The sequence below is a fragment of the Schistocerca nitens genome, chromosome 1, assembly GCF_023898315.1.
Source record: "Schistocerca nitens isolate TAMUIC-IGC-003100 chromosome 1, iqSchNite1.1, whole genome shotgun sequence".
Taxonomy (NCBI): domain Eukaryota; kingdom Metazoa; phylum Arthropoda; class Insecta; order Orthoptera; family Acrididae; genus Schistocerca; species Schistocerca nitens.
The window spans coordinates 482,597,416-482,623,507 of record NC_064614.1 but is presented as its reverse complement, the minus strand read 5'-3'; the positions used below and the strand labels follow the sequence as shown (position 1 = coordinate 482,623,507).

The 26,092-nt window shown below is 42.7% G+C and overlaps 1 protein-coding gene across 1 annotated transcript in view; it reads left to right on the top strand.

Moving 5' to 3' along the window:
- Nucleotides 1-26,092, top strand: part of LOC126255659 (serine protease snake-like) — a 234,674-nt gene that overhangs the window by 43,327 nt on the left and 165,255 nt on the right. The window contains exon 2 of the mRNA XM_049955419.1: nucleotides 20,743-20,897. Coding sequence (XP_049811376.1) covers nucleotides 20,743-20,897 — 155 coding nt within the window. The remainder of the gene's footprint in view (nucleotides 1-20,742; nucleotides 20,898-26,092) is intronic.

The window sequence follows — 26,092 nt, the reverse complement described above, 5'->3', positions numbered from 1 at the left end:
ACGTTATTTTTGTAATCTTTCCTTATACAGACAACGTGCTTAAAGAGACGTCGGAAGGCCAAAAATTATTTAAAAAAGTCACCTTTTCAGTTTTCATGCCTACACAATAGTTTGGAATTAAGAAATCCTACTTACTTTTTTCTTCTTTTCAAAATCGTCTGAGCACTCAAGACAGTCTCCCAACTTGAGGTACGTTCGTACTCAGATCTCCACGTTTCCGAAAACAGAAGCTAAAGAAGGCTCTGGATTTTACTCATTGATTACATAAACTTTGAACTTTCGGTTGGTATCATTGTCATAGTAATCAGTTTCATTTATGGATCACTTTTTGATCTGAGATTTAGTGTTCCGAGCCTCGACGATAATAAAGTTAGAGACGGATTACCATATACAATTTATAAATGAAACTAGCGGAGAAACTCGACGTTGCCCAGGTGTTTATTTATAGCTGTGCGTCCACGCCCGTACGACGCAACCCCTGGTCTTGTGCTGAAAGTTTATGACTTCATATCTCGTGAACTATGTGTCGTACAATGATAGAATTTTGCAGTTACATTCGGTGTATATGTGCAAGTTGTCTGAAAAAGTGTCGCGAATATAGTTAGTAGCAAAGAAGTAATAAATTACAGTGTCATGCCTGATGAAGTGCTTTTATTGTGTGAATAGCGGAACAGCAGTCAGCTATAAACTTTTTTCCTTTCATCGTTTTACGGTGGTTCAGCGAGAAAAAAATCGTGAAGGTTTGAAATTACGTGTAAAGTTTGTTGCGGGTCGCCTAGCGGTGTCATTCTCAGAAACAGGGGGAGTAAAGTCTGGGAATTCACGCATCGTGGACTACGCTTTCACTCCCACCCCTTTGATAGGTAGGCAGTTCGTACCCCCACAGTGAATGTTGCCTGACACTAAAGTATATGCGCACAAAGTTTGGTTGAAATCTGTCCAGGAGATGTGAGGAGATGTGGAACACACACACACACGCACACACACACACACACACACACACACACACACACACACACACATACGTCACATACATTTTTATAATGTGTATGGATAACTTCAGCAACACTGCGGCATGGCTGTAACATATAATGTAAATAATTTCCAGGAAATGAGGCAATATGGCCAACATATTTACACCGATCACTGACTGATGGCGACCTTCATTTTGCTTGTCCAAGCGGTTCTCATCCGTGGTGCTGATAGAGAAAAGCTTAGGCTACCGGAATTCTTTATCACCACAAAAATTACGTCCCAGTGGCTGTCATGGAAGAAATCACACCAATATTAGTGTAATTATGATTTATTCGGTTTGTTCCCACATAATCCTTATTTCTGTGAAAATAGCCTGTGATATGCGGTAACCTAAACGTAAAACAAAGAACTAAGAATAATGCAAGCACTCTCAGACGAAACGAACACGAGACAGTGCAATATACCTACGACAAATAAAGCCTATGTTCGTCTGTGAAAATGGACTCGATGAGCAACCTGAGCTATCAGTAACCGGAATCTAACTTGCATAACACTGTGTGCGTGTTGTATGAGTGTCAGTTCCACTATCTTTTAAGCCCTTAACAGACCGTTTCATGAAAAATTTAAAACTAACATTTGGATAAGCTAACTGCGTATTTGAATAAGAATTTACAAGTGATACAGAATCTGGCTTGTGCAACGGAATTCACTGGATTAGAGTACATGACATGTGGTGTGTCAGTGTCTCTGTTTTGGCCCTAAGTTTTGCACTCACCTCTTTAGATGACTGCCTTTTTCCATGTGGTTTACAGCAATTCACAGCAGCATGCAGCAGCAGCAGCGGCTAAAGCTTATTGTTACTAAGAATGAATTTAATAAAAATGAGTTTGCTTGGATCCTGTTAACTACTAAATAACTTGTGAGAAAGGATTTCATTAATTAAGTCTATTTAAAAACTTCAGAAATCATCAGGACCAATAATAGTTTGAGAAGTATTAATAATGGCAGAATGCCTGATAATGACCTTATAAGTGTCAATAATGGCTGAGTGCCAGATTAACAAATTATTTTAATTTCAAAGTGACGTTAACATTTAATAACCACAGCATATTCATGAATTGGATGTGGAGAATAATTATTATTATTTGGAGGATAAGGAGGCTTCTTTAATTGACAAGCAAAACATGGAATTACTGCAAACTCGGACTAACCATCGAGAGGCCCGCATCTCGTGGTCGTGCGGTAGCGTTCTCGCTTCCCACGCCCGGGTTCCCGGGTTCGATTCCCGGCAGGGTCAGGGATTTTCTCTGCCTCGTGATGGCTGGGTGTTGTGTGCTGTCCTTAGGTTTAAGTAGTTCTAAGTTCTAGGGGACTGATGACCATAGATGTTAAGTCCCATAGTGCTCAGAGCCATTTGAACCATTTGAACTAACCATCGAGAGCCTAATCCTGCCATTGCGCTTTACGCTATGCTTGCGAATTTTACCTTGAATTCCATCTTCATGCATAGTTAAGCCATATAAATGAAATCAGGCCTTGAGTGTGATAGGATCTGCCATCACCGACGTGAGGGCAGCGTGACACGTCTTCTGTCTCCGAGCTCTCGACCTACACAAGTGAAATTTTACTCTCGCAGACAGACCTCGTCTCACAACAATGCTTAGAATCACGCTCCCATGTTTCGCCCTCAGATTGTTACTATCGATATCTGAGTGCCTGTTTATTTCCATACAGAATCGCCGAATCTTACACAATACAAAGAATAGCCTTAACTTGGCTACATTGTTTTCGATACTCAATGTAATACTCAATCAGTGTAATGGAGAGTTCTGACACACTCCTTACAACAGAGCCCAGAAGTACTGAATGAAGGCCAGAGTGCAAAGAGGAAAGTAGCCATTCTCGTTGTGAATAAAAAGTACCGAGAGTGAATGGAACAATTTTTTTTCCAAACAAGCTTCACATCGCATACTGTCGACATCTGTGCTGTTGTGAACTACTTTCAATGCAATACAGGTACGAAGATAAATCTGGCAAGAAGCCAAACGAAATGCAAGAACTCTGTACCGAGCTTCCGGAGACTGTCGGTCTCTCATACCAAAATACTCAGAAAGTATCTCTGAGCAATCCCTAAATGTTTGTCTGCGCAGTTCTGTTTCACCCTGAGTAGGGACTTATGGAGTCCTGATCTTCCGAGATATCGGTTTCAATGTTGTACAAAAAAAATGGTTTGCTGATAATTTCATCTGCGAAAAGTTAATGTCCCGAAAGGGCTGGTGTCAGTAGCATCAAAAGTCTTCAACATGCAAAACTCTAGGCTGAATTTAATACCAAGAATGCAAGTGTATTCAGAAAAAGGTTCTAGGTGAAGAAGAAGAACCAGAAGATGATCCTGATTATTCTGAGGACGCTTATACAAAATCAGAGTTATTTGTGAATTTCCATAATAAATTATTTCACTTGCATTTTTCTAGCATTTGATATTGTCATTGTCACACGGTGTGTTGTTTTTAGTATGTATGTTGTATTCCATTATGTACGTCAAGTGGTGTGCTTTGTGTGTACATGTGCAGTTCATTAAACTGTATGATTTATAGGCACATACGCGTGTAGTTACACATCAAATGACGCCACACACGCTGAAGTGACAAAACACCTTGACATCGCATTCGGGAGGACGACGGTTCAAAACAGCGTCCGGCCATCCTGATTTAGATTTTCCGTGATTTCCCTAAATCGCTTCGGGCAAATGCCAGGACGGTTCCTCTGAAAGACCATTGCCGACTTCCCTATCCTTCCTTAATCCGATGGGACCCATGACCTCGCTGTTTGAGCCCCTCCCCCAGACCAACCAAACAACAACTTCTTCTTGCTTTGCAGTTTCATTGAAATTAATACTGCTTTAATGCCATGGGTTCGCATAGAGAAATATTATTGCGTGGCAAGTTAATCACTAATCACTTCGGAGTAAGTTAATTTCTGTGAATTTACGTAGCTGAGATAAAGGACAACCGTTACGCGTCAACCACAAGAATTTAATGAAAACTGCTATTAATCTTTGGGAATAACATAAAATGACACTGAAGTTAAATAATATAATTAAAATGCAAACTTTGTCAGCTATTTCTGCAGCTCTGTGACGCTTAATATTTGCAATATTCAAATAAAACCTTGAGGCCGCGCAAATGACTGACAACAGTCAATCGTAGGCTTGTGCTGTATTGCGCTTCGTGATACTCTGAAAGAATAAGTTATTAGTTTCCTAACATGTAGGGGTGCTAAAGACACATAAATAAAGGTTTTAAGAGCAAATGAACGCATACATTTTACTAAAATGCAACGTTGAGTACGCATACAATGTCTCTCATGCCTATCCTCATCAAGATCAAGACCAGAGTAAGTAATTCCATAAAATCATTAGACTATTTCACAGTTATTAATAATTTAAACATAGAACAAAGAATAATATGCATAATGACTCAATATTGCTTTTAAATACAATTACGTTGAATGATAAATGCTTTTTCTGCACATTTTTACTTACATCTTTCAAGAATCACAAAAGTCTCAATTCATTGCAATGTTAGTAATTCCATGTGAAGAAATACTGCTCTCCCAAGGGCAACCAGTACAATGGCCCCCTGGGATTATTGTCCAACAAATACACATCGTTTTTGTGGACAGTGATCCTACTAGTACTGGTTTTGTACTGTCACAATTGATCACCTTATCCACACTGCCCACCTCGATAGCTGAGTGGTTGCCGGCAGGGTAGCTCAGCGTGTTCGGTCTGAGGCTTAGCTGCCCTCAGTAACAAACAATTGAGTTAATGGATGAACGATGAACTTAAACAAGCGTCATTGGACGTCCACCAGGAACAAATAGAACGAACAATAACGAACAAAATGATATTTTAAAAAATAAATAAATAAATAAAAGAGGTCTGCGCGACGGAATGCTGTGCTAAGGAACCCGGGTTCGATTCCCGGCTGGGTCGGAGATTTTCTGTTCTCAGGGACTGGGTGTTTTGTTGTCTTCATCATCATCATTTCATCCCCATCGACACGCATGCCACGGAAGTGACGTCAACTCGAAAGACTTGCACCAGGCGACCGGTCTACCCGACGGGATGCCCTACCCACACGACATTTCATTTTTCATCTTGTTCACACTCGTGAAAGAAACAGTTTACATTAGTTTCGGTTCGTTATTACACTTTGTGTCATCTCCTATTCAGAACGTTCATGATTATTTAAGAATGGTTACATATATTAAATTTTCAAAGTTTTTGAAAGTTTTTAAATATCAGATAACATTGGATATTACTGTTTACACACATTCTATGCGTAGTTATTTGGGTTTACATGGGCACTGTATTCTTGACTTTTGACCCCTTATACATCACAATTATCAAAAACAGTCTGGCAAATTTACATTCTCCGGAAAGATACTTACTGACTGCCCTTCGGGTTACAGGTAACGGAAAAAACCGGATACTACTAAATTCCCTCCTCGGAGTCTTCAGACTGTGAATGACCAAACTTAACATAATAATTTCAAAGTCCTTTACAGTACACATTATTTCAGTTATTTAGAATGCGGTAAGAAATCAAAATTATTTCGCTGTTGGTTACGAAATTTACAAAAACATGTTTGTAATATAAAGAACATTACAACTTTCGTTAGCAAGAGTGCCCAAGATTGTTATTTGTATGTCAGAAACATGAATGAATTCAAAATTCTTTGCCAAAAAGGGTTTCGTGAACAGTTCATACTAATAACGTTTGCGGAAGTACGACATTTTTACAATCTTAGTTAGTGAATATATAAATAATTCTTCGTTGGTTGTGTTGGTGGCGGCGGTGTGAATGAGGCGCGTTGGAACAGAATTCCATGGTTCGGCAGGTCGCTGTGGCCAAGCGGTTCTAGGCGCTTCAGTCCGGAACCGCGCTGCTGCTACGGTCGCAGGTTCGAATCCTGGCTCGGGCATGGATGTGTGTGATGTCCTTAGGTTAGTTAGGTTTACGTGGTTCTAAGTGTAGGGGAGTGATGACCTCAGATGTTAAATCCCTTATTGCTTAGAGTCATTTGAACCATTTGAACCATCCATGGTTCGACGTCTGGTTGTCCGACGGGGTGCGACGGCCCGAGGCCAGGAATACGCCCCGTCGGCAGTCAGCTGTTGCGGCCGTCTCCGCCCCGAGAGGCGATCAGCCGGTCTGGTTCCGCACTCCCAATTTGTTGCCGTAATGGCTGCCGTGAGTATATGAAATAGCATCGAACACAGGATTAATATCTTATCAGCAATGGCGGTTTAGCTGTAAAGAAATTTTGTTAGTCTGCATTCATTCCACAGTTATTCTTGTCTGTCGATAAATGTTGTCGTATGTAATATGAAGATGTATTTCAGTCCAGGTATCGTACACAGGCTTGTCGGGTTGTAGTGCTTTTAGTTTACACGGTTGGTGCACCTGGCGTTGCAGCGTTCAGATGCGTTACTTTTAACTGACACTGTCCGCCTCGCGAGTAAACACAGCTGGTTTCCATCCGCGAGAAACAATTGGAGTCTCTTTTTCGTAACGCACAATTCTAGAGGATAGACTTGTGAGGTAAAGCATACTTAACTGAGTAATTGAACTCACTGATAGTTATTGATTTATGTGATTACTTAGTTTTTGTTTGTTTGCGTCACACACGGCTTAGCAAACGAATAGAGCGTTCTTGAACATAAAGCACAATTTATATTCACAAATTCAAACTTAGAACGTCTTTCACATCATTCAGTCCGTGCATTGCACACGATGAAGAGGAAGCACTATAAGTATATAAATTCCTGCAATTCATGAGCATACACACAAAATGTGACATACATTTACATGTCATATTTTATCATTTACAATGCTTTAGTTACTTATGATTACATCAGCAGTAACGTAGCATCCTTGCACGCCGAAAAATTGAACGTTAGGTCACTCTAGACTAATTCTTGTGGTTTCGCATTCATGCGTACTGATTCATTCTGCAAAATACTGTCACATACAGGACACGGTTGCATCCTGTCGAGCTTCTTTATAACGTGCAGAAAACTCTCGCGCATGAATGATCAGTTAAGAACATACGCATAAAGTTTACAATTGTCCACAATCAGGACAAGTCTCATCTCGGGTGACACATAATTATAAGCAAACCGAAAATCTGAAAGTAAGTCGAAATCATAAAGTCAAAAAGTGCCCCAGGAGTATGCGATAGTTGCTAACTGAGGGCTCATTTTGACTTGAAATTGTTAATACGGTTCCCTTGGCGTTGGCACTCCTACGTCAAAAACAATGAAATGTCTCTGGCTTGAGTTACTATCTCAAAGTCAAACAAAACAATACACACATATAATTACACAAATATAGAAGAAACTTAAAATTGCTGACATGATATTCCCCGTGTCCTGTGAGATAGTGGGAAAAGCAGACAGCAGACTCAGATTCATCGGAAGAACGTTAAGAAGATGTAACTCATACGCGAAAGAAGAGGCTTATAAGGCGCATGTTCGCCCGATTCTTGAGTATTCTTCACCTATCTGGGACCCCTGTCAGGTAGGACTGATCGAGAAGGGAGAAGATCCAACGAAGAGCGGCGCCTTACATCTCGGGATCTTATAGCTGGCGAGAGAGCATTACGGAGATGCTAAACAAACTCCACTAGCAGACGTTACAAGAGAGGCGTTGAGCATGACGGAGAGATTTACTATTGAAATTTCGGGGCGGCACTTTTCTGGAAGAGTAGGACAACATATTACGTCCACCTACATACATTTCGCGTATTGATCACGAGGAGAAAATTCGAGAAATTAGAGCCAATATAGAGGCTTACCGACAATCATTCTTCGCTAGTGGAACAGGGTTGGAGGGATCAGATAGTGGTACCGAAAGTACCCTCCGCCACACACCATTAGCTGGCTTTCGGAGTATGATGTAGATGTATACGTAGATACCAATTAATAAAACACAGAAATTATCCTTAAACTACACGTGAGTAATAATATTGTTTTCTTCTGTCATACGTCATGGCATATTAATGTTCATTTATTCTGCAGTAATAAAAGGTTTAAAGAAAATGGTTCAAATGGCTCTGAGCACTATGGGACTTAACATCTGTGGTCATTAGTCCCCTAGAACTTAGAACTACTTAAACCTAACCAACCTAAGGACATCACACACATCCATGCCCGAGGCAGGATTCGAACCTGCGACCGTAGCAGTCGCGCAGTTCCGGACTGAGCGCCTAGAACCGCTAGACCACTGCGGCCGGCGTAAATGGTTTCAAATCACTGTGGGGGTATAATACTTTTACCGTTAAAGTTCTTTGATTTGCTAGAAGTAGCAACCTCCATGCGGTATATTTACAATCAAGTAAGGACCTGTATACGGCAATTGCCAATTTTTATTGACTCTTTTTAGACAAGAGTCTTTTGGGCGAGTCCTCAGTAAGACAAGACTGCCCTGTCGGTACTCATGAATAGCCCTCTGTTCTTTTTTATGTTGCCGACTTCTGATTTGCGCCTGTTTGCCTGAAAATATTAAATCTTCCTTCACGTTTTCCGGTCGTCTTCACACAGGATCTTCACACAGGAATGATTACCTTGTTTCTATCAGGCGCGTCAAGCGCAAGGCGAATGCTACCGTCCGATTTGGGGACTGCGACCAGCGAGCTGCTGTAAGTGGATTATCTCACACTTGAAATTTCCTGGCAGATTAACTTCCCTCGTGTACTTGCAGGCGATGTGCAGTAACTTTGGCCGGTCATGAGTAACCTTTAATCCGTTACAATATTGTTCGTGCAGGGCGGTTGTCTTTATCATGGCCAGAACTACAAATCTGCCTTCATTCCTTAGTGAACAGACAATCCGAGAAAGGTCTATTTCTGCATCCCTCTCTCTCAAAACTTTCCATTCCAGTATACAAGGAACCGCCAAATTCTTTACTACTAGGACTGAGCATTTAATGGCTTCGCTTTCCACTTGTATAATGGCCTGCACCTGGTTATGGATTCGTATCATACGTCTACGTACGGCTCCCATAATTTTGCAGTTCTGCACCGGCAGTGACGGTAACTTACGTACCTGGTTTATGCACCTGAATAAGTCACAATCCATCACGGATACAGTTGCACCAATGTCGATAATGATATTCACGGGCATTCCATGAATAGTTGCCTTGGTCGCAACTTGCACCAATTCAGTGTTCCGCTGCCCACATTTGCGTGTATAAGCGCACGGTTCCTTCTTCAGGTCCAGCCCCTCGTTCACCTGAGCATGAATACATTTATTTGACGATCGCCCACACCCGTTTTGGCCCCAACGACCACATGCGGAGAGCTTACGTGGGTCGTGATGAGTCTGACGCTAGTGACGCGTTGAGCTTGAGTTCGTCAACAACCTCAACAGTCCTAACGCTATGAGATTACTGCTGCATGTGCGGCGGCATCTCGTTTTGTGGCGGTATCCACTGTTGTTGCTGGTTAGGAGGTGGCATTGGTACTACATTATCTACAGGGTGGTTTCTGTCCCGTGGTGGATCCGGTTGCCAGTTTACTGGACCTGTTCTTTGTCAAGGGTCATTCATCTCAAGCATGCTTTCAGGCTGGAACTGGGGGCTATAACCATCCTCATTCCACCTTTTTCTGTTAATATTACCGTTTACATTGCGAAACTGACTACCGTTCGTTCGGTTGTTATGAAGGTTGTTATACACTACATTAAAATTGCTACACCACGAAGATAACGTGCTACAGACGCGAAATTTAACCGACAGGAAGAATATGCTGTGATATGCAAATGATTAGCTTTTCAGAGCATTCACACAAGGCTGGCACCGGTGGCGACACCTACAACGGGCTGACATGAGGAAAGTTTCCAACCGATTTCTCTTACACAAACAGCAGTTGACCGGCGTTACCTGGTTCAAAAAATGGTTCAAATGGCTCTGAGCACTATGGGACTCAACTTCTGTGGTCATAAGTCCCCTAGAACTTAGAACTACTTAAACCTAACTAACCTAAAGACATCACACACATCCATGCCCGAGGCAGGATTCGAACCTGCGACCGTAGCGGTCGCGCGGTTCCAGACTGTAGCGCCCAGAACCGCTCGGCCACTCCGGCCGGCCGTTACCTGGTGAAACGTTGTTGTGATGCTTCGCGTAAGGAGGAGAAATGCGTACCATCACGTTTCCGACTTCGATAAAGGTCGGATTGTAGCCTATCGCGATTGCGGTTTATCGTATTGCGACACTGCTGCTCGCGTTGGTCGAAATCCAATGACTGTTAGCAGAATATGGAATCTGTGGGTTCAGGAGCGTAGTACGGAACGCCGTGCTGGATCCCAACGGCCTCGTATCACTAGCAGTCGAGATGATAGGCATCTTATACGCATGCCCGTAACGCATCGTGCAGCCACGTCTCGATCCCTGAGTCAACAGATGGGGACGTTTGAAAGACAACAACCATCTGCACGAACAGTTCGACGACGTTTGCAGCAGCATGGACTATCAGCTCGGAGACCATGGCTGCGGTTACCCTTGACGCTGCACCACAGACAGGAGCGCCTGCGATGGTTTACTCAACGACGAACCTGGGTGCACGAATGGCAAAATGTCATTTTTTCGGATGAATCCAGGTTCTGTCTACAGCATCATGATGGTCGCATCCGTGTTTGGCGACATCGCGGTGAATGCACATTGAAAGCGTGTATTCGTCCTCGCCATACTGGCGTATCACCCGGCGTGATGGTATGGGGTGCCATTGGTTACACGTCTCGGTCACTTCTTGTTCGCATTGACAGCACTTTGAACAGTGGACGTTACACTTCAGATGTGTTGCGACCCGTGGCTCTACCCTTCATTCGATCCCTGCGAAACCCTACATTTCAGTAGGATAATGCACGACCGCATGTTGCAGGTCCTGTACGGGCCTTTCTGGATACACAAAATGTTCGACTGCTGCCCTGGCCAACCCATTCTCCAGATCTCTCACCATTTGAAAACGTCTGGTCAATGGTGGCCGAGCAACTGGCTCGTCACAATACGCCAGTTACTACTCTCGATGAACTGTGGTATCGTGTTGCAGCTGCATGGCAGCTGTACCTGGTCACACCATCCAAGCTCTGTTTGACTCAATGCCCAGGCGTATCGTTATTATGGCCAGAGGTGGTTGTTCTGGGTACTAATTTCTCAGGATCTATGCACCCAATTTGCGTGAAAATGTAATCACATGTCAGTATAATATATTTGTCCAATGAATACCCGTTTATCATCTGCATTACTTCTTGGTGTAGCAATTTTAATGGCCAGTAGTGTAGTTAGGCTGATTTACATTTCCGTTATGTTGATTACTGTTATTCAATGTACAGTAATCATTATCTATCTCTCTTCCGACCGTTCGTATGTGGACTATTGCTATTCTGGTTTTTATTTTTATTGTGGTTGTTGTGACCACTGTCCACTGCTTAACTCCGCTTTGCATCCTCGTAAATGAGATCGAACGAGTCACCTGTGGCCATAAACAAATTCAGGTCCGAGTGTGGAGCGCGGAATAATTTCCCGTGCATAGCGATGGGTAAACTACCTTTTAAAATTCTTAATATGTCACGCGAAGATGTGGTCTCATTTCAGTATTGCGTTTTTGTTTTTGTTTTTGTTTTTTTTTTTTTTTTTCAAGTACTTTTCAACTTACTTGCGCAGGTTTCCCTGCGTTTGGTCGTATGGCTGAGGCATATAAACGTGTTTTCTTCAGCGTTCTTGAGCACCCTTCGACCAGAAGCGACCCAAAAATGCCTTCTCAAATCCGAAAAATGTTTGGCAGCTATCAGCGATCTCCATCGCCCACAGAGCTGCGTCGACAGTTATAAATGAGATCACGAACTGTATCTCCTGTCTTTCAGTACATGACGTAGGCAGTACATTCCGGAAACTCGTAATAAGTATCAAGGGATACACAGTTTTCTTCTACGAGAAGGTTTGGAACCAGCGGTGGTTTATTAATGATTCCTCGTGTTTCATATGTGCCAATGTTGGCGACCGCAGTTCCAACTTTCACCGAGCCAACAAAGCGTTTTCCGCTGCACGGGCTGCACCTAACAGTAGCATTGCGATTCAAATTCTCGCAACGCATAGCACTGATTGGACTATTTCCATACTGATAATTCGTATGTGAGGTCTCAGTTTGTCGATACCTATTGCCATTATTCTCACGCTCTGCCCCAGGCTTAAGCTGCGGTACTTCATGCCCATCCTGTGTCAGTCGTGTACTATGTTCGTTTTCCTCGCAATGTGCTGCAATATTCACACCCTGCAGAGTCGCGGCTACTTCGGTTTCAGTTTTTCTATCTAAGTGATAGACAAATCGCCTACAATCGTCGTAATTTTTTAAATCTGGTCTTCAAGCGCTTGATGGGCTTCTCCTAGGTCTCGTGTGTCTAGTTCATTCACTTTGTTAGGCAAATCCTTGTTTTGCGTAACAAGTTCTTTGACCTGGGTGCGCATTTTATTTATTTCATCTATAATATGGTCAATGATCCTCTTATTTCTGGCGCTGAGGATCTTATTGAGCTGTTCTGCTAACCTCGTGTCTCTTTTGATTTCTCTTAGCCTCTCTTTTTCCCCACGTTCCTTCTCTTTAGCTTGTTCCTTCTCCTCATGTTTTAGCTCTTGATCAGCAAGGATTTCTTTTACGAAATAGACTAACGTAAAAACACAGTCATTTCCTACAACCGTAGGTGGCATCACATTTACTGCCGCTACTGCGCGTTCGGTATTGACTTGGGCATCAGCTGATCTGGAGCCTGTCTTGTTGTTCTAACGTCTCCACATTAGAACCAGATATTGAATTCCCTAATTCAGACGCTTCGTTTTCGAAAGCTTGGAGTTCAGGGCTAATATTATCTGTATCAGTACACGGTAACTCCCTGATATTCTCAGGTTTCTCTAACTCTGTAAAATTGTCACCTTCTGCTCTATCCTTCCTCTTTGGCCTACCCATCTTTGATGACTAAGTACGAAGTACAAAATAAATATATACAAATATAACACACAAAAGGAGAAAAATAGCATGACACTGAAAATTTTGCAATAAACTGAATAAAGTATTTTTGTCCCTTTACCAAGCATAATCTCTAATAATATATTGAAACAAATCTGTGAATAAAACTATCTCCCACAGCAATAAAGTATGCGCAGCAACAAGAAATACTTTTAGAAAAAATGTACAAACGCAAATCACTTATTGCATGCCCCCAAGGCACTAGTTGCATAAATCCTTGAAGCTTTGTGGGAAAACAACCGTCTCCTTACCTTGAATGTTCTGTCATATTGTACACTTTTCAGAATCTGGATTAGCAATGCCTCCTCTCTTTTATAGAATCCTTGGCAATCAGTATTTATCTCGTTGTAGTCGACGTGGTACATGAAAGAAAATACAATAAAGTACAAATATTGTAGCCGCGCGGGATTAGCCGAGCGGTCTCAGGCGCTGCAGTCATGGACTGTGCGGCTGGTCCCGGCGGAGGTTCGAGTCCTCCCTCGGACATGGGCGTGTGTGTTTGTCCTTAGGATATTTTAGGTTAAGTAGTGTGTAAGCTTAGGGACTGATGACCTTAGCAGTTAAGTCCCATAAGCTCTCCCACACATCTGAACATCTGATCTGAACAAATATTGTATAACCTAACAACAGAAGTATTTCTGGCCACACGGCAGGACGCCAGTGTGTTGTTTTTAATGCGTTTGTTGTTGTGTTTCGTTCTGTACGTCGTGTGGTGTGCTTTAGTTGTGTACAGACAATTCATTAAACTGTATGATTTGTAGGCGCATATACGTATTGTTACACATCAAATGACGCCCTACAAACTAAATTGACAACACAACCTATCACAGGCAAATTACACAGTCTTTTTTTATGGAAATATTATTTGAAGCTTTAATGCCCGCCATATGAAACACATAAAGAGCGGTGTGAAACACTGTACTACCTCGTATGTTACCACAATATCTCAGGTTATTTTTGCATTGCAATTTTATAGAAATTATTACTGATTCAATGCCACGGGTTCGCATAGAGAAACATTATTGTGTGGCATGTTTATCACTAATCATTTCGGGATAAGTTAATTTCTGAGATAAAAGGTAACCGTTACGCGCCAACCACAAACGTTTATCGAAAACTGCTATTAATCTTTGCGAATAAATTAAAATGTCACTGAAGTTAAATACTATAATTGAAATGCAAACTTTGTAAGTTATTTCTGCAGCTCTGTGACGCTTAATATTGGCAAGGTTCAAATAAAACGCAGCAGCCGCGCAAATTACCGACAACAATCAATCATAGGCTCGCGCTGTATTGCGCTTTTTGATACTCTGAAAAAATAAGTTATTAGTTTCCTAACATGTAGGAATGCTAAAGATACAAAAATAAAGGTTTTAAGAGCAAATGAACACGTACATTTAACCAAAATGCTCTTACAATATCTGTCACGTCTGTCCGCATCCAAGATCAAGACCAGGGTAAGTAATTACATAGATTCACGTTTATTAACATTTTTAATATAGAGCAAAGAATGATATACGCAATAAATCGATATTGTTTTTAAATACAATTAAGTTTAATGATAAATACTCTGTACGTTTTTACGTGCGTCTTTCAAGAATCATAGAAGTCTTCATTCGTTGCACTGTTCGTAATTCCATAGGAATAAACATTGTTGTGCCCAAGGCAGCCAATACGACGACGTCACATTAATGTGAGTACCGCCTATGTTCGATGTCTAGGTGTAACACAAACTGACACACGGCAGGTGGCAGCAGCAGCAGCAGAGGACGGTACATAAAGCGTGTCGAGCGCAGGCGGTAAACAGCACAGTCGTTGTCGTAATGCGGAAACGGTGCGATATATCTGACGATCAAAACGGCGTGATAATTAGTTTTCGGAACAAGTATGGAAGCACTTTCCAAACGGCTAAGTTCACGTACCGCTGTGGTTCAAGTATACGTTGCATAGCTAATTACTGCTATCCAAAATCTGCGCCGAAGAAACCGTGGTGCACCACGGACCATAAATGAGAGAGGTGAAAAGTGGCTGCAGAGATGTGTATGGGCGAATAGATGTACAACTGTTGAACAACTGACGGCTAAATTAACCAAGGAAGTACCAACAGTGACTCCTTAACGACCATTCAGTGAACGTTGTTACATATGGGTCTCCGCGGCAGGCGCCTAGTTCATGCACCGATGCTTTGCTGTTCATCGGCGACAAAGACTGGTTTTTGCACGGCAGTATCGAAATTGGACGTCCACTGAGTAGTGACAGGTGACCTTTTCAGATGAATCACGTTTTGTGCCCCATTGGACAGATGGCCGTTGGCGTGTATAGAGTGAAATGTCTGAAAGCAAACACCCTGCAACAACGAGGAAGCTATAATGTATGGGGAATATTTTCGTGGCATTTCCTGGGTGGTCTCGTCATTATGGAAGGCACTACGGATCAACACAATATGCAGCTATCCTTGGGGACCAATTCCAACCCCACATTTAGTTTGTTTCTCCTCAGCACGATGGCATCTACTAGCAGCACAATGCAGTGTGTCGCACAGGTCCCAGTGTACGTGAGTGGTTAGAACAACACACGCACGCCCATCAGATTCGGGTTTAAACTCAATCGAGAGTCTGTGGGCTCATCTCGATCAGGCTGTTCACACCAAGAATCGACAACCGAGGAATCTAGCAAAGCTGGACAGGGCACTGGAGTTGGCATAGCTCCACATCCCTGTTGCCACCTTCCAGAACCTCAATAACTCCCTTCCTCCACATCTCGCAAAAAGAGGTTATTAGGCTTTTGACAGGTGGTCGGGGTAATCTGACTCGACAATATGTATGTACTTTTATCTCACATTCATGTAAGCCAGTGACACTCATATTTCCATAAAACGCTATAAAATGGTTAAAAAGTGCCATGAACTGACATGAAACGACTTATTCTCTCCATCAAAGAGAATTATGAGAAATTTTAGTTTAATGGTACAATATTCATAAATATTCAACAGCCCGCATCTCGTGGACGTGAGGTAGCGTTCTCGCTTCCCACGCCCGGGTTCCCGGGTTCGATTCCCGGCGGGGTCAGGGATTTTCTCTGCCTCGTGATGGCTGGGTGTTGTGTGCTGTCCTTAGGTTAGTTAGGTTTAAGTAGTTCTAAGTTCTAGGGGACTTATAACCACAGCAGTTGAGTCCCATAGTGCTCAGAGCCATTTGAACCAATATTCAACAACGAAGACAAAAACATTGATTCTATTTCAACAAGATAACAATATATGCTGAAAACAACTGTCAAAAAGTCAAATGTCAAGGTGCAACAGATCCGGAGATAAAGATACATAAAGGTTGTTAGCCGTCGCCAAGGTGGCCCCTGCGGGCCGGCAACACATCTAACACCACACAGAACCAAAGTTGTTTATGCCCAAGGCGTAAGCAAGGGTAAACATCGGCTGCTTGGAAACAGACAATCCACGTACTACTTCCTGCAGAGGGAGTTCGAGATGGCCTGCAGGAAGTATTACTACACCGACATCTGATTGGCTGGCCAATACTATTTAAAGGCTAGAACCAGCACCGGACGTCATTTCGCGCCGAATACCGACCTCAAGGACGTCCCCACGGAAGACTTCGTCTTCGCCATCGGAATAGGACTTGGAATTAAGTGTATGTGTGTTACCACGGACTCTTGTGGGAAACTTAGAAGTTATCTTTTGTTGCCTCTAGTAGGAAATTCTTACTGGCTTTGTGATTGTGACATTTCCATGTAGACTCACGTAAATAAAAGTTATGTTGTAAAAACTTTCAACTTGTCAGTTACAACAAAGGTGATGAATTTAACATTTTCTGAGTCCCCTTAATGGTTTTTGCTGAAATACTTGAGATGCGATAACAGGACATCAGGATGCTTATTCTGATTTTTAAACTAAGGCCGTAGTCAGGATTTACTTTAAAGCAAATGCCGATTTCTAAAAAAATCCATACTTTAAAATTAATTATTATTGAAAACTCTTTTATAAAAACGGCGCAAGAAAAATTCACAAAAATTATCAAATATCAGAGCCAACATTTAATAAACCTGGAGCCTTTTAAGAAGCAGAGCACATTTCACCAACCTCAGAAACCACATAAATAATACTGCCCATATACCGGTCTACCAACAGGCACGCCTGGGACACAGGCGGCCCCACCTTACCCTTCCACAAGGCATTCACTAAACATACAGCCGGTTACCTTCCAAAAAGTGTCATATTACCATTATATGCTCGTTGTGACAGTGAGTATTTGTCAGGTTCCCACAGTTAATACTCGCTCGATGTCTACTTGTTGGCCAACAGAATGTTACAAACGCGCTGGTGTTCAAGTTCCATTCCAAGTAATCCCGTATTTGAACAGCTTATCTTCCTCCACAACCTGAACTTCTCTGAGCAGTCGTGTCTTGAAATAACATTTTGGTTTCTAACATCCTTTTAAAAAGGTTGTTCATCCTCGTATACCCTCTTGTTGAACAGAAGTGACTTTGTAAGGCCTCCGATTCACTCTTGCGGTTTCAAAAGTATTAATCCCGGTTTCAAACAAATGAAACTCCACGAAAGAGAACAAGTTATCAAGAACTTTAATTTGTTAGGTGACTGGAATGAAAAAGCTTCCGATTTAATGAACTTAATTTCTGTGACATTAATTACTCGTAGAAGGCCTACGCACGACGATTCCTGTGCCAGAGATTGCTCTTTACGACACATTGTAAGAATCAAACGAAACGATACGATGACTGAAATTCCTGTTGTTGTCTAATAACTTTCTTATCGAGAGTGTCCTCTTATTGGAAATACTATTTGGACACTATCTAATGTTTTAACGGTATGAACGAGGTAGTGACGGTAAATGAACACTCTATAGTTCTTATTCTGTCCTGAGCACGAATCACAAAACATTACGAGAACTCTCACTTTTGGATCACGGATTTCACTCACATAACTGTGCAAAAACTAATGACTTAATTCGCCCCTTTTGTCCCAAAATCTTCAGTTTAAGTATAAAATATTGCGTCACAGTGAAGAAGTTTTGGCAAACAGGAATTTCAGACATGGTATAGTATCATTTGATTCTTACAATGTGTCGTAAAGAGCAACCTCTGGCATTGGAATCGTCATGCGTAGGCCTTCTACGAGCAATTAATGTCACAGAAATGAAGTTAGTTAAATAGTAGGGTTTGTCATTTCAGTCACACAACAAATTAAAGTTCTAGATAAGTTCTTCTCTTTAGTAGGGTTTCATTTGAATGAAACACTCAAACAACGTCTAACTCATGAGACAGTACCCTAAGGTATCTACAAACATTGCCCTTTCTGTTATAACTTTTTCTCTTTTTGGCTGATAGATTAATATATGTCCTATCACCTTCATCTTGTGATAATCCACATATTTTAAAGATCCTAAAAGCACCACATTACTGAAACGTTTCAAACTCTTTTATTTTCTTTTATTTCACACGTGTAGTTCAGTAACAAAATTCATGAGCAGATCTCCAAGGTCATGGAAAGTATCAGTACCTGAAATCACTATTACTACAAGGAAACAACACGGAGTAAAAAACTCAACCGATCGTGTTTGCAGCAGCAACCCAACTGACCTAAAAGGTGTATTGCAAACAATTGAGGCAAACCTTGCATTTGGTGCATTCTTTTCGTGATAAGATCAACTTACAACTTTCTTTCCGTTACCATTAAAAGTAAAAGCCTTTGTACACTATGTGATCAAAAGTATCCAGACACTTGGCTGAAAATGACTTACAAGTTCGTGGCGCCCTCCAGCGGTAATGCTGGAATTCAATATGATGTTGGCTCACCCTTAACCTTCATGACAGCTGCCAGTCTCGCAGGAATACGTTCAATCACGTGCTGGAAGGTTTCTTTGGGAATGGCAGCCCACTCGTCAGGGAGTGCTGCTCTGAGGAGAGGTATCGATGTCGGTCGGCGAGGCCTGAGACGAAGTCGGCGTTCCAAAACATCCCAAAGGTGTTCTACAGGATTCAGCTCAAGACTCTCTGCAGGCCAGTTCATTACAGGGATGTTACTGATGTCTAACCACTCAGCCACAGCCCGCGCGTTATGAACAGATGCTCGATCGTGTTGAAAGGTGCAGTCGCCATCCCCGAATTGCTCTTCAACAGTGGCAAGCAACAAGACGTTTAAAACATCAATGTAGGCCTGAGCTGTGATAGTGCCACACAAAACAACAAGGGGTGCTAGCCCCCTCCATGAAAAACAAGACCACACCATAACAGCACCGCTTCCGAATTTTACTTTGGCACTACACACGCTGGCAGATGACGTTCACCGGACATTCGCCATACCCACACCCTGCCATCGGATCGCCACGTTGTGTACCGTGATTAGTCACACCACACAACTTTTTCCACTGTTCAATCGGCCAATGTTCACACTCCTTACACCAAGCGAGGGGTCGTTTGACATTTACCGGCGTGATGTTTGGCTTATGACCAACCACTCGAACATGAAATCCATGTTTCCTCACCTCACGCCTAACTGTCATAGTACTTGCTGTGGATACTGATGCAGTTTGGAATTCCTGTGTGATGGTCTGGATAGATGTCTGTGTATTACACATTACGACTCTCCTGAACTGTCGGCGGTCTCTGTCAGTCAAGAGACGAGGTGGGTCTGTACCCTTTTGTGCTGTACGTGTCCCTTCACGTTTCCACTTCTCTATCTCGCGTACAGACGTATGACACAAGTGGCACCCTATAAAGTGACCACGTTCGAAGTCCTTGAGTTCCGAGGAGCGTGCCATTCTGCTCTCTCACGATGTCTAATGACTACTGAGGTCGCTGATATGGAGTACCTGGCGGTAGGTGTCAGCAGAATGCACCCTACATGAAAAACGGTTGTTTTTGGGGGTGTCCGGATACTTTTGATCACATTGTGTATCTTAGTACCTTTCCGTGTTATTTGAAAGTCATTTAAGTACCTTGTAGAACCGAAGGCTTGCCATCAGAATATGCCAAAGTCATTTTCTACATAAATGCACTTACCCCGTTTTTTCCGTGGGGTCTCCACATGTAATCAGTAATCAGATAGTACGATTTCGAGGAATTCGGACAAATGGTAGAAAGATGGTCACCGTTTTCAATACTGAGCGCACCAGCTGACGAGGAACTTCACACAGGCTCGATCGCACTGAGGGGGACCACTGTCAGCGACAACATTTGTGCGATTTTTTCTCACACCTTCCCCATACGTGGGACAGCAAGTCGATCTTCACACGTCCGTCTGTACCAGCATCCGCCTTCCCGTGGCCTTCCCCTCGTTCGTAGCAGCATTCCCCACGACGCGCACGCACCGGCCCTTTACTTTACTCACTGGCGCCAGAGACGCACTCCCGCCCCGAAACCAGGAACTCGACGCCGCGTAAAGACAAATCCGGGCGATAGTATCGATACGGAGCAGTCAATACTAGTCTCTTTCATACCAATAATGTAGCACACTTCATGGAAATTTGACGTTTGTAGGACGCTGCTTGCACAGTGTTATAAATTTAATGCCCAGCAGTCTCCAAAATACACTGCTGCCCGCTAAGTGTGTTGTAACTTATTCTGTCATATTTTCGACAGCCTGCCCCCAATTTCTTGACTGTGCCCAATTTGCAGACTGGAGTGTGAGAGTTGCGGCGCGTGTTGCAGAGTGCAAGGAGTACGCGAGTGCGGTCTTCGTGGAGTCGGAGGCGCCGGTGCTTCTGCCGCGCGCCCTGCCCACCAGGGAAAGTGTCTGCGGCATCGTGGGCGTGCCGCTGATCGTGGGCGGCGTCAAGACGGGGCCCCGGGAGTTTCCGCACATGGTCAGTAACGCAGGTCGGCGCCACTGCACAGTCGATGGAGCCTTACGCTGAGGTCACAAAAGTCGTGGGATACCTCCTAATATCGTATCGCACCTCTTTTTGCCCAATGTAGCGCAGCAACTAGACGTCACATGGACTCAAAAAGTCGTTGGAAGTTCCTGCAGAAATATTTAGCCATGCTGGCTCTACAGCCGTCCATAATTGCGAAACCATTGCCGGTGCAAGATGTCGTGTACGGACTGACTTCTCGATTATGTCCCATAAATATTCGATGGCATTCATGCCGACCGATCTGGATGGCCAGATCATTTGCTCGAATTATCCAAAATGTTGTTCAAACAAATCGCTAACAAATGTTGTCTGGCGACATGTTTGGGAATATCAAGGCCATGAACGGCTGCAAATGGTCTCCAAGTAGCCGGGCATAACCAATATTTAGTCCATTCCATGCAAAAACAGCCTGCGACATTATGAAGCTACCAAAAGCTTGCATTGTGCCTTATTGACGACTTGGATACATGGCTTCGTGGTGACTGCGCCACATTCGGACCCTACTACCAACTCTTACCGACTGAAATCGGGACTCACCTCACCAGGCCACGGTTTTCCATTCGTCTAGGGTCCAACCGATATGGTCACGAGCCAATGAGAAGCGTAGCAGGCTATGTCGTGCTGTTAGCAAAGACACTCGCGTCGGTCGTCTGCTACCATAACCCATGAACGCCAGATTTCGCCTTATTGTTCTAACAGATACGTTCGACGTATGTCCCACATTGATTTCTGTGGTTGTTTCACACAGTGTTCCTTATTTGTTAGCTCTGACAACTTTAGCAAACGCCGCTGCTTTCGGTCGTTAAGTGAAGACTGTCAGCCGCTGCGTTGTCCGTGGTGAGAAGTAATAGCCGAAATTTGGTATTCTCGGCACACTCTTCACATTGTGGATCTCAAAATATTGAATTCCCTAATGATATCTGAAAGGGAATGTCCCATGCCTGTGCACTACTGGCCATTAAAATCGCTACACCAAGAAGAAATGCAGATGATAAATGGGTATTCATTGGACAAATATATTATACTAGAACTGACATGTGATTACATTTTCACGTAATTTGGGTGCATAGATCCTGAGAAATCAGTACCCATAACAACCACCTCTGGCCGTAATAACGGCCTTGATACGCCTGGGCATTGAGTCAAACAGAGCTTGGATAGCGTGTACAGGTACAACTGCCCATGCAGCTTCAACACGATACCACAGTTCATCGAGAGTAGTGACTGGCGTCTTGTGACGTGCCAGTTGCTCGGCCACCATTGACCAGACGTTTCCAGTTGGTGAGAGATATGGAGAATGGGCTGGCCAGGGCAGCATTCGAACATTTTCAGTAATCAGAAAGGCCCGTACAGGACCTGCAACATGCGGTCATGCATTATCCTGCCGAAATTTAGGGTTCCGCGGGGATCAAATGAAGGGTAGAGCCACGGGTCGTAACACATCTGAAATGTAACGTCCACTGTTCAAAGTGCCGTCAATGCGAACAAGAGGTGCCCGAGACGTGTAACCGATGGCACCCTATACCATCACGCCGGGTGATACGCCAGTATGGCGATGACGAACACACGCTTCCAATGTGCGTTCACCGCGATGTCTCCAAACACGGATGCGACCATCATGATGGTGTAAACAGAACCTGGATTCATCCGAAAAAATGACATTTTGCCATTCGTGCACCCAGGTTCGTCGTTGAGTACACCATCGCAAACGCTCCTGTCTGTGATGCAGCGTCAAGGGTAACCGCAGCCATGGTCTCCGAGTGATAGTCCATGCTGCTGCAAACGTCGTCGAACTGTTCGTGCAGATGGTTGTGGTCTTGGAATCGTCCCCATCTGTTGACTCAGGGATCGAGACGTAGCTGCACGCTCCCTAACAGCCATGTAGATAAGAGGCCTGTCATCTTGACTGCTAGTGATACGAGGCCGTTGGGATCCAGCACTGCGTTCTGTATTACCCTCCTGAACCCACCGATTCCATATTCTGCTAACAGTCATTGGATCTCGACCAACGCGAGCAGCAATGTCGCGATACGATAAACCGCAATCGCAATAGGCTACAATCCCACCTTTATCTAAGTCGGAAACGTGATGGTACGCATTTCTCCTCCTTACACGAGGCATCACAACAACGTTTCACCTGGCAACGCCGGTCAACTGCTGTTTGTGTATGAGAAATCGGTTGGAAACTTTCCTTATGTCAGCACGTTGTAGGTGTCGCCACCGGCGCCAACCTTGTGTGAATGCTCTGAAGAGCTAATCATTTGCATATCACAGCATCTTCTTCCTGTCGGTTCAATTTCGCATCTGTAGCACTTCATCTTCATGGTGTAGCAATTTTAATGGCCAGTAGTGTAGCTCCAACCACCATTCCGTGTTCAAAATCCATTAATTCCCACCGTCCTGCCATAATCACGTCGGTAACCCTTTACATGAATCACACCGGAGTACAGATGACACTTCCGTCAATGCACTGCAGGTTTATAACTTGTGTACGTGATACTACCGCGATCTGTATATCTGCACATCGTTATCCCATGCCTCTTTGTCACCTTTGTGCATACTCTCCGTCGTATAAATGGTTTTGTGACACGTATACCTAAGGCTCCCCAGTTAATGAAAACAAGGTATCAGTTCCGAAGAAAAATCTTTGACGAAAGAATACAGGTAGTTTATAACCCGATCGTTACCGGATTGTTAAGCACAAACAACGATCGCAATATAAAATGATTGTAAGTTATTAACTCTCCAGTTAGCAATAATTTTGCGTAATTAAATGATTCAATAAATTTAGAATGCTGAATAATTACGGTCGCCAATTCAAAAAAGAGCAAAAGTTAAATTTGGTTAATGACTGACGTGACTTTGAAAACACGTAATAACTAAGAGTGAATAACAATACAGCAACTGAACAAAATGCATTGGTGCAAGCTTAGATATTAAAAGCACTTGCAACATGAACAAAATTATGTTAATTTGGAATAAACTGATATTTTTTTAATTACGAACTCCAGTGGTTGGTAATGACCAGCAACACTTTAGCAATTGTACTGACTTACAGAACTCACGGTTGTGCTGTATGTTTCAAAATTTGTAAAAACATGACCAAAACTAATTACTGTTCCTTAATGGTTACTTCTCAAATTAAGGTCGCAAATGGTTTCATTTGTAGCATGAACTATTTGGCAATGCCAGTGTTACAAGGATATAGGTACTTGAAAGTATGTGTAAAACACAACACAAAATTACTTTGGCTGCAATAGCGTCAACATAGTTCATTGAAATATAAATTGCTTTTAAATTACTTTTGATTTGACTAATTGTCCGCGGCAGTAGAGCAACACTGCTTGAAGAACTGTAATTACTACTGCATTTGATTTCAATATTTTTCTGAATGAAAGTTAACTGCAAATTAATTGGGTTTCTCTTCTTTTAATTGTTTGTTTCACTTGTGACTTTCTAGGAAGTTTCGGTGGAAGGATAGGACCATTTTGATGGTTAATGACTTGGGTCTATTAGTTTCACTCACTAAATTTATGATTTGACCAACCAACACTGTAATATCAAAAAAGAATTAACTACTGTGGTGCCAAACTTGCACGCGTCTACAAAACAACTAGCTTGGCCTTACTTTACAACGTGTTGCTTGTGGTCTGCCGCAAAGATTTCTTCGGTATCCATTATTAACAACAGGCTCTTCTTACATAGCGAGCAGCTTGAATACATCCGGCCACACAGTAATCTTCTTCAATTACCAAATCTTCTTACAAACACCTACTGTGCTCATACACGTGTTCCCTCACTTATATATTTTTCTTTGCCACATATTACAAAACCAACTCCAGAACGATCTCCGTTTCGCATTAGCGCCCCAATACTCCATGTTCGTATCATACCACAGGTGATTCGCAACTTTCCGCTTTTCCTCCATCACTACTACTGTGCGCGCTGGCGCCAACGATGTTATTGCTAGATTGAAAGATATTCTATGGGCTCGACCAGTATGAATTTTCCTGACATTACCAGAGCGCTTATTTCAAATCTTTGACATAATTATTTCTTACTAGTTCTTCTAGCATCGTAATACAGCTTCATAGACACTAATCATTGACAAAATCCGTAAGCACACAAAGTTACAAAAATGGTTTAAAATATTGGAATCAAGTGACCGTGAAATACAAGAGACACTGTATTGTGGTATTACAAGTTCTGGTGTTATTGCGTAGTGCTCTTGAGCAGTGCAATAAAATGTGTCAAATGTTTTCGGTAAAGTTCATGGTATCTATAAAACTCTTCACAACTTTAGATTTTAATAACAGCTGTTTTCCAATATGTGACAACACAGGCTGATGAGCCCAAGAGTTATGTCCGCTGCCCACGACGACATTGATTGTCGTCTGGGTGTGTTGTGGGCATTTATTATTTTGTTTACTTATTCTTCATAATTACAGTCTATTATCTGAAAAGCTAAAGTAGGCCATACAGCTCACACTTTCTTGGATAGTAATAAATTATGTATTAGCTATTTATTTCTGATATTTAATTTTTAAAGCACTACAACTAATTGTTGTTGTTGTGGTCTTCAGTCCAGAGACTGGTTTGATACAGCTCTATCCTGTGCAAGCTTCTTCATCTCGCAGTAACTACTGCAACCTACATCCTTCTGAATCTGCTTAGTGTATTCGTCTCTTGGTCTCCCTCTACGATTTTTGCCCTCCACGCTTCCCTCCGTCACTAAGTTGGTGATCCCTTGATGCCACAGAACATGTCCTACTAACCGATCGCTTCTTCTAGTCAAGTTGTTCCGCAAATTCCTCTTCTCCCCGATTCTATTCAGTACCTCCTCATTAGTTATGCGATCTACCAATCTAATCTTTAGCATTCTTCTGTGGCACCACATTTCGAAAGCTTCTATTCTCTTCTCGTCTAAACTATTAGTCGTCCATGCTCTACATCCATACATGGCTACACTCCGTACAAATACCTTTAGAAAAGACTTCATGACACTTGAATCTATATTCGATGTTAACAAATATCTCTTCTTCAGAAACGCTTTTCTTGCCATTGCTAGTATACATTTTATATTTTATATCCTCTCTGCTTCGATAATCATCAGTTATTTTGCTCCCAAAATAGCAGAACTCATC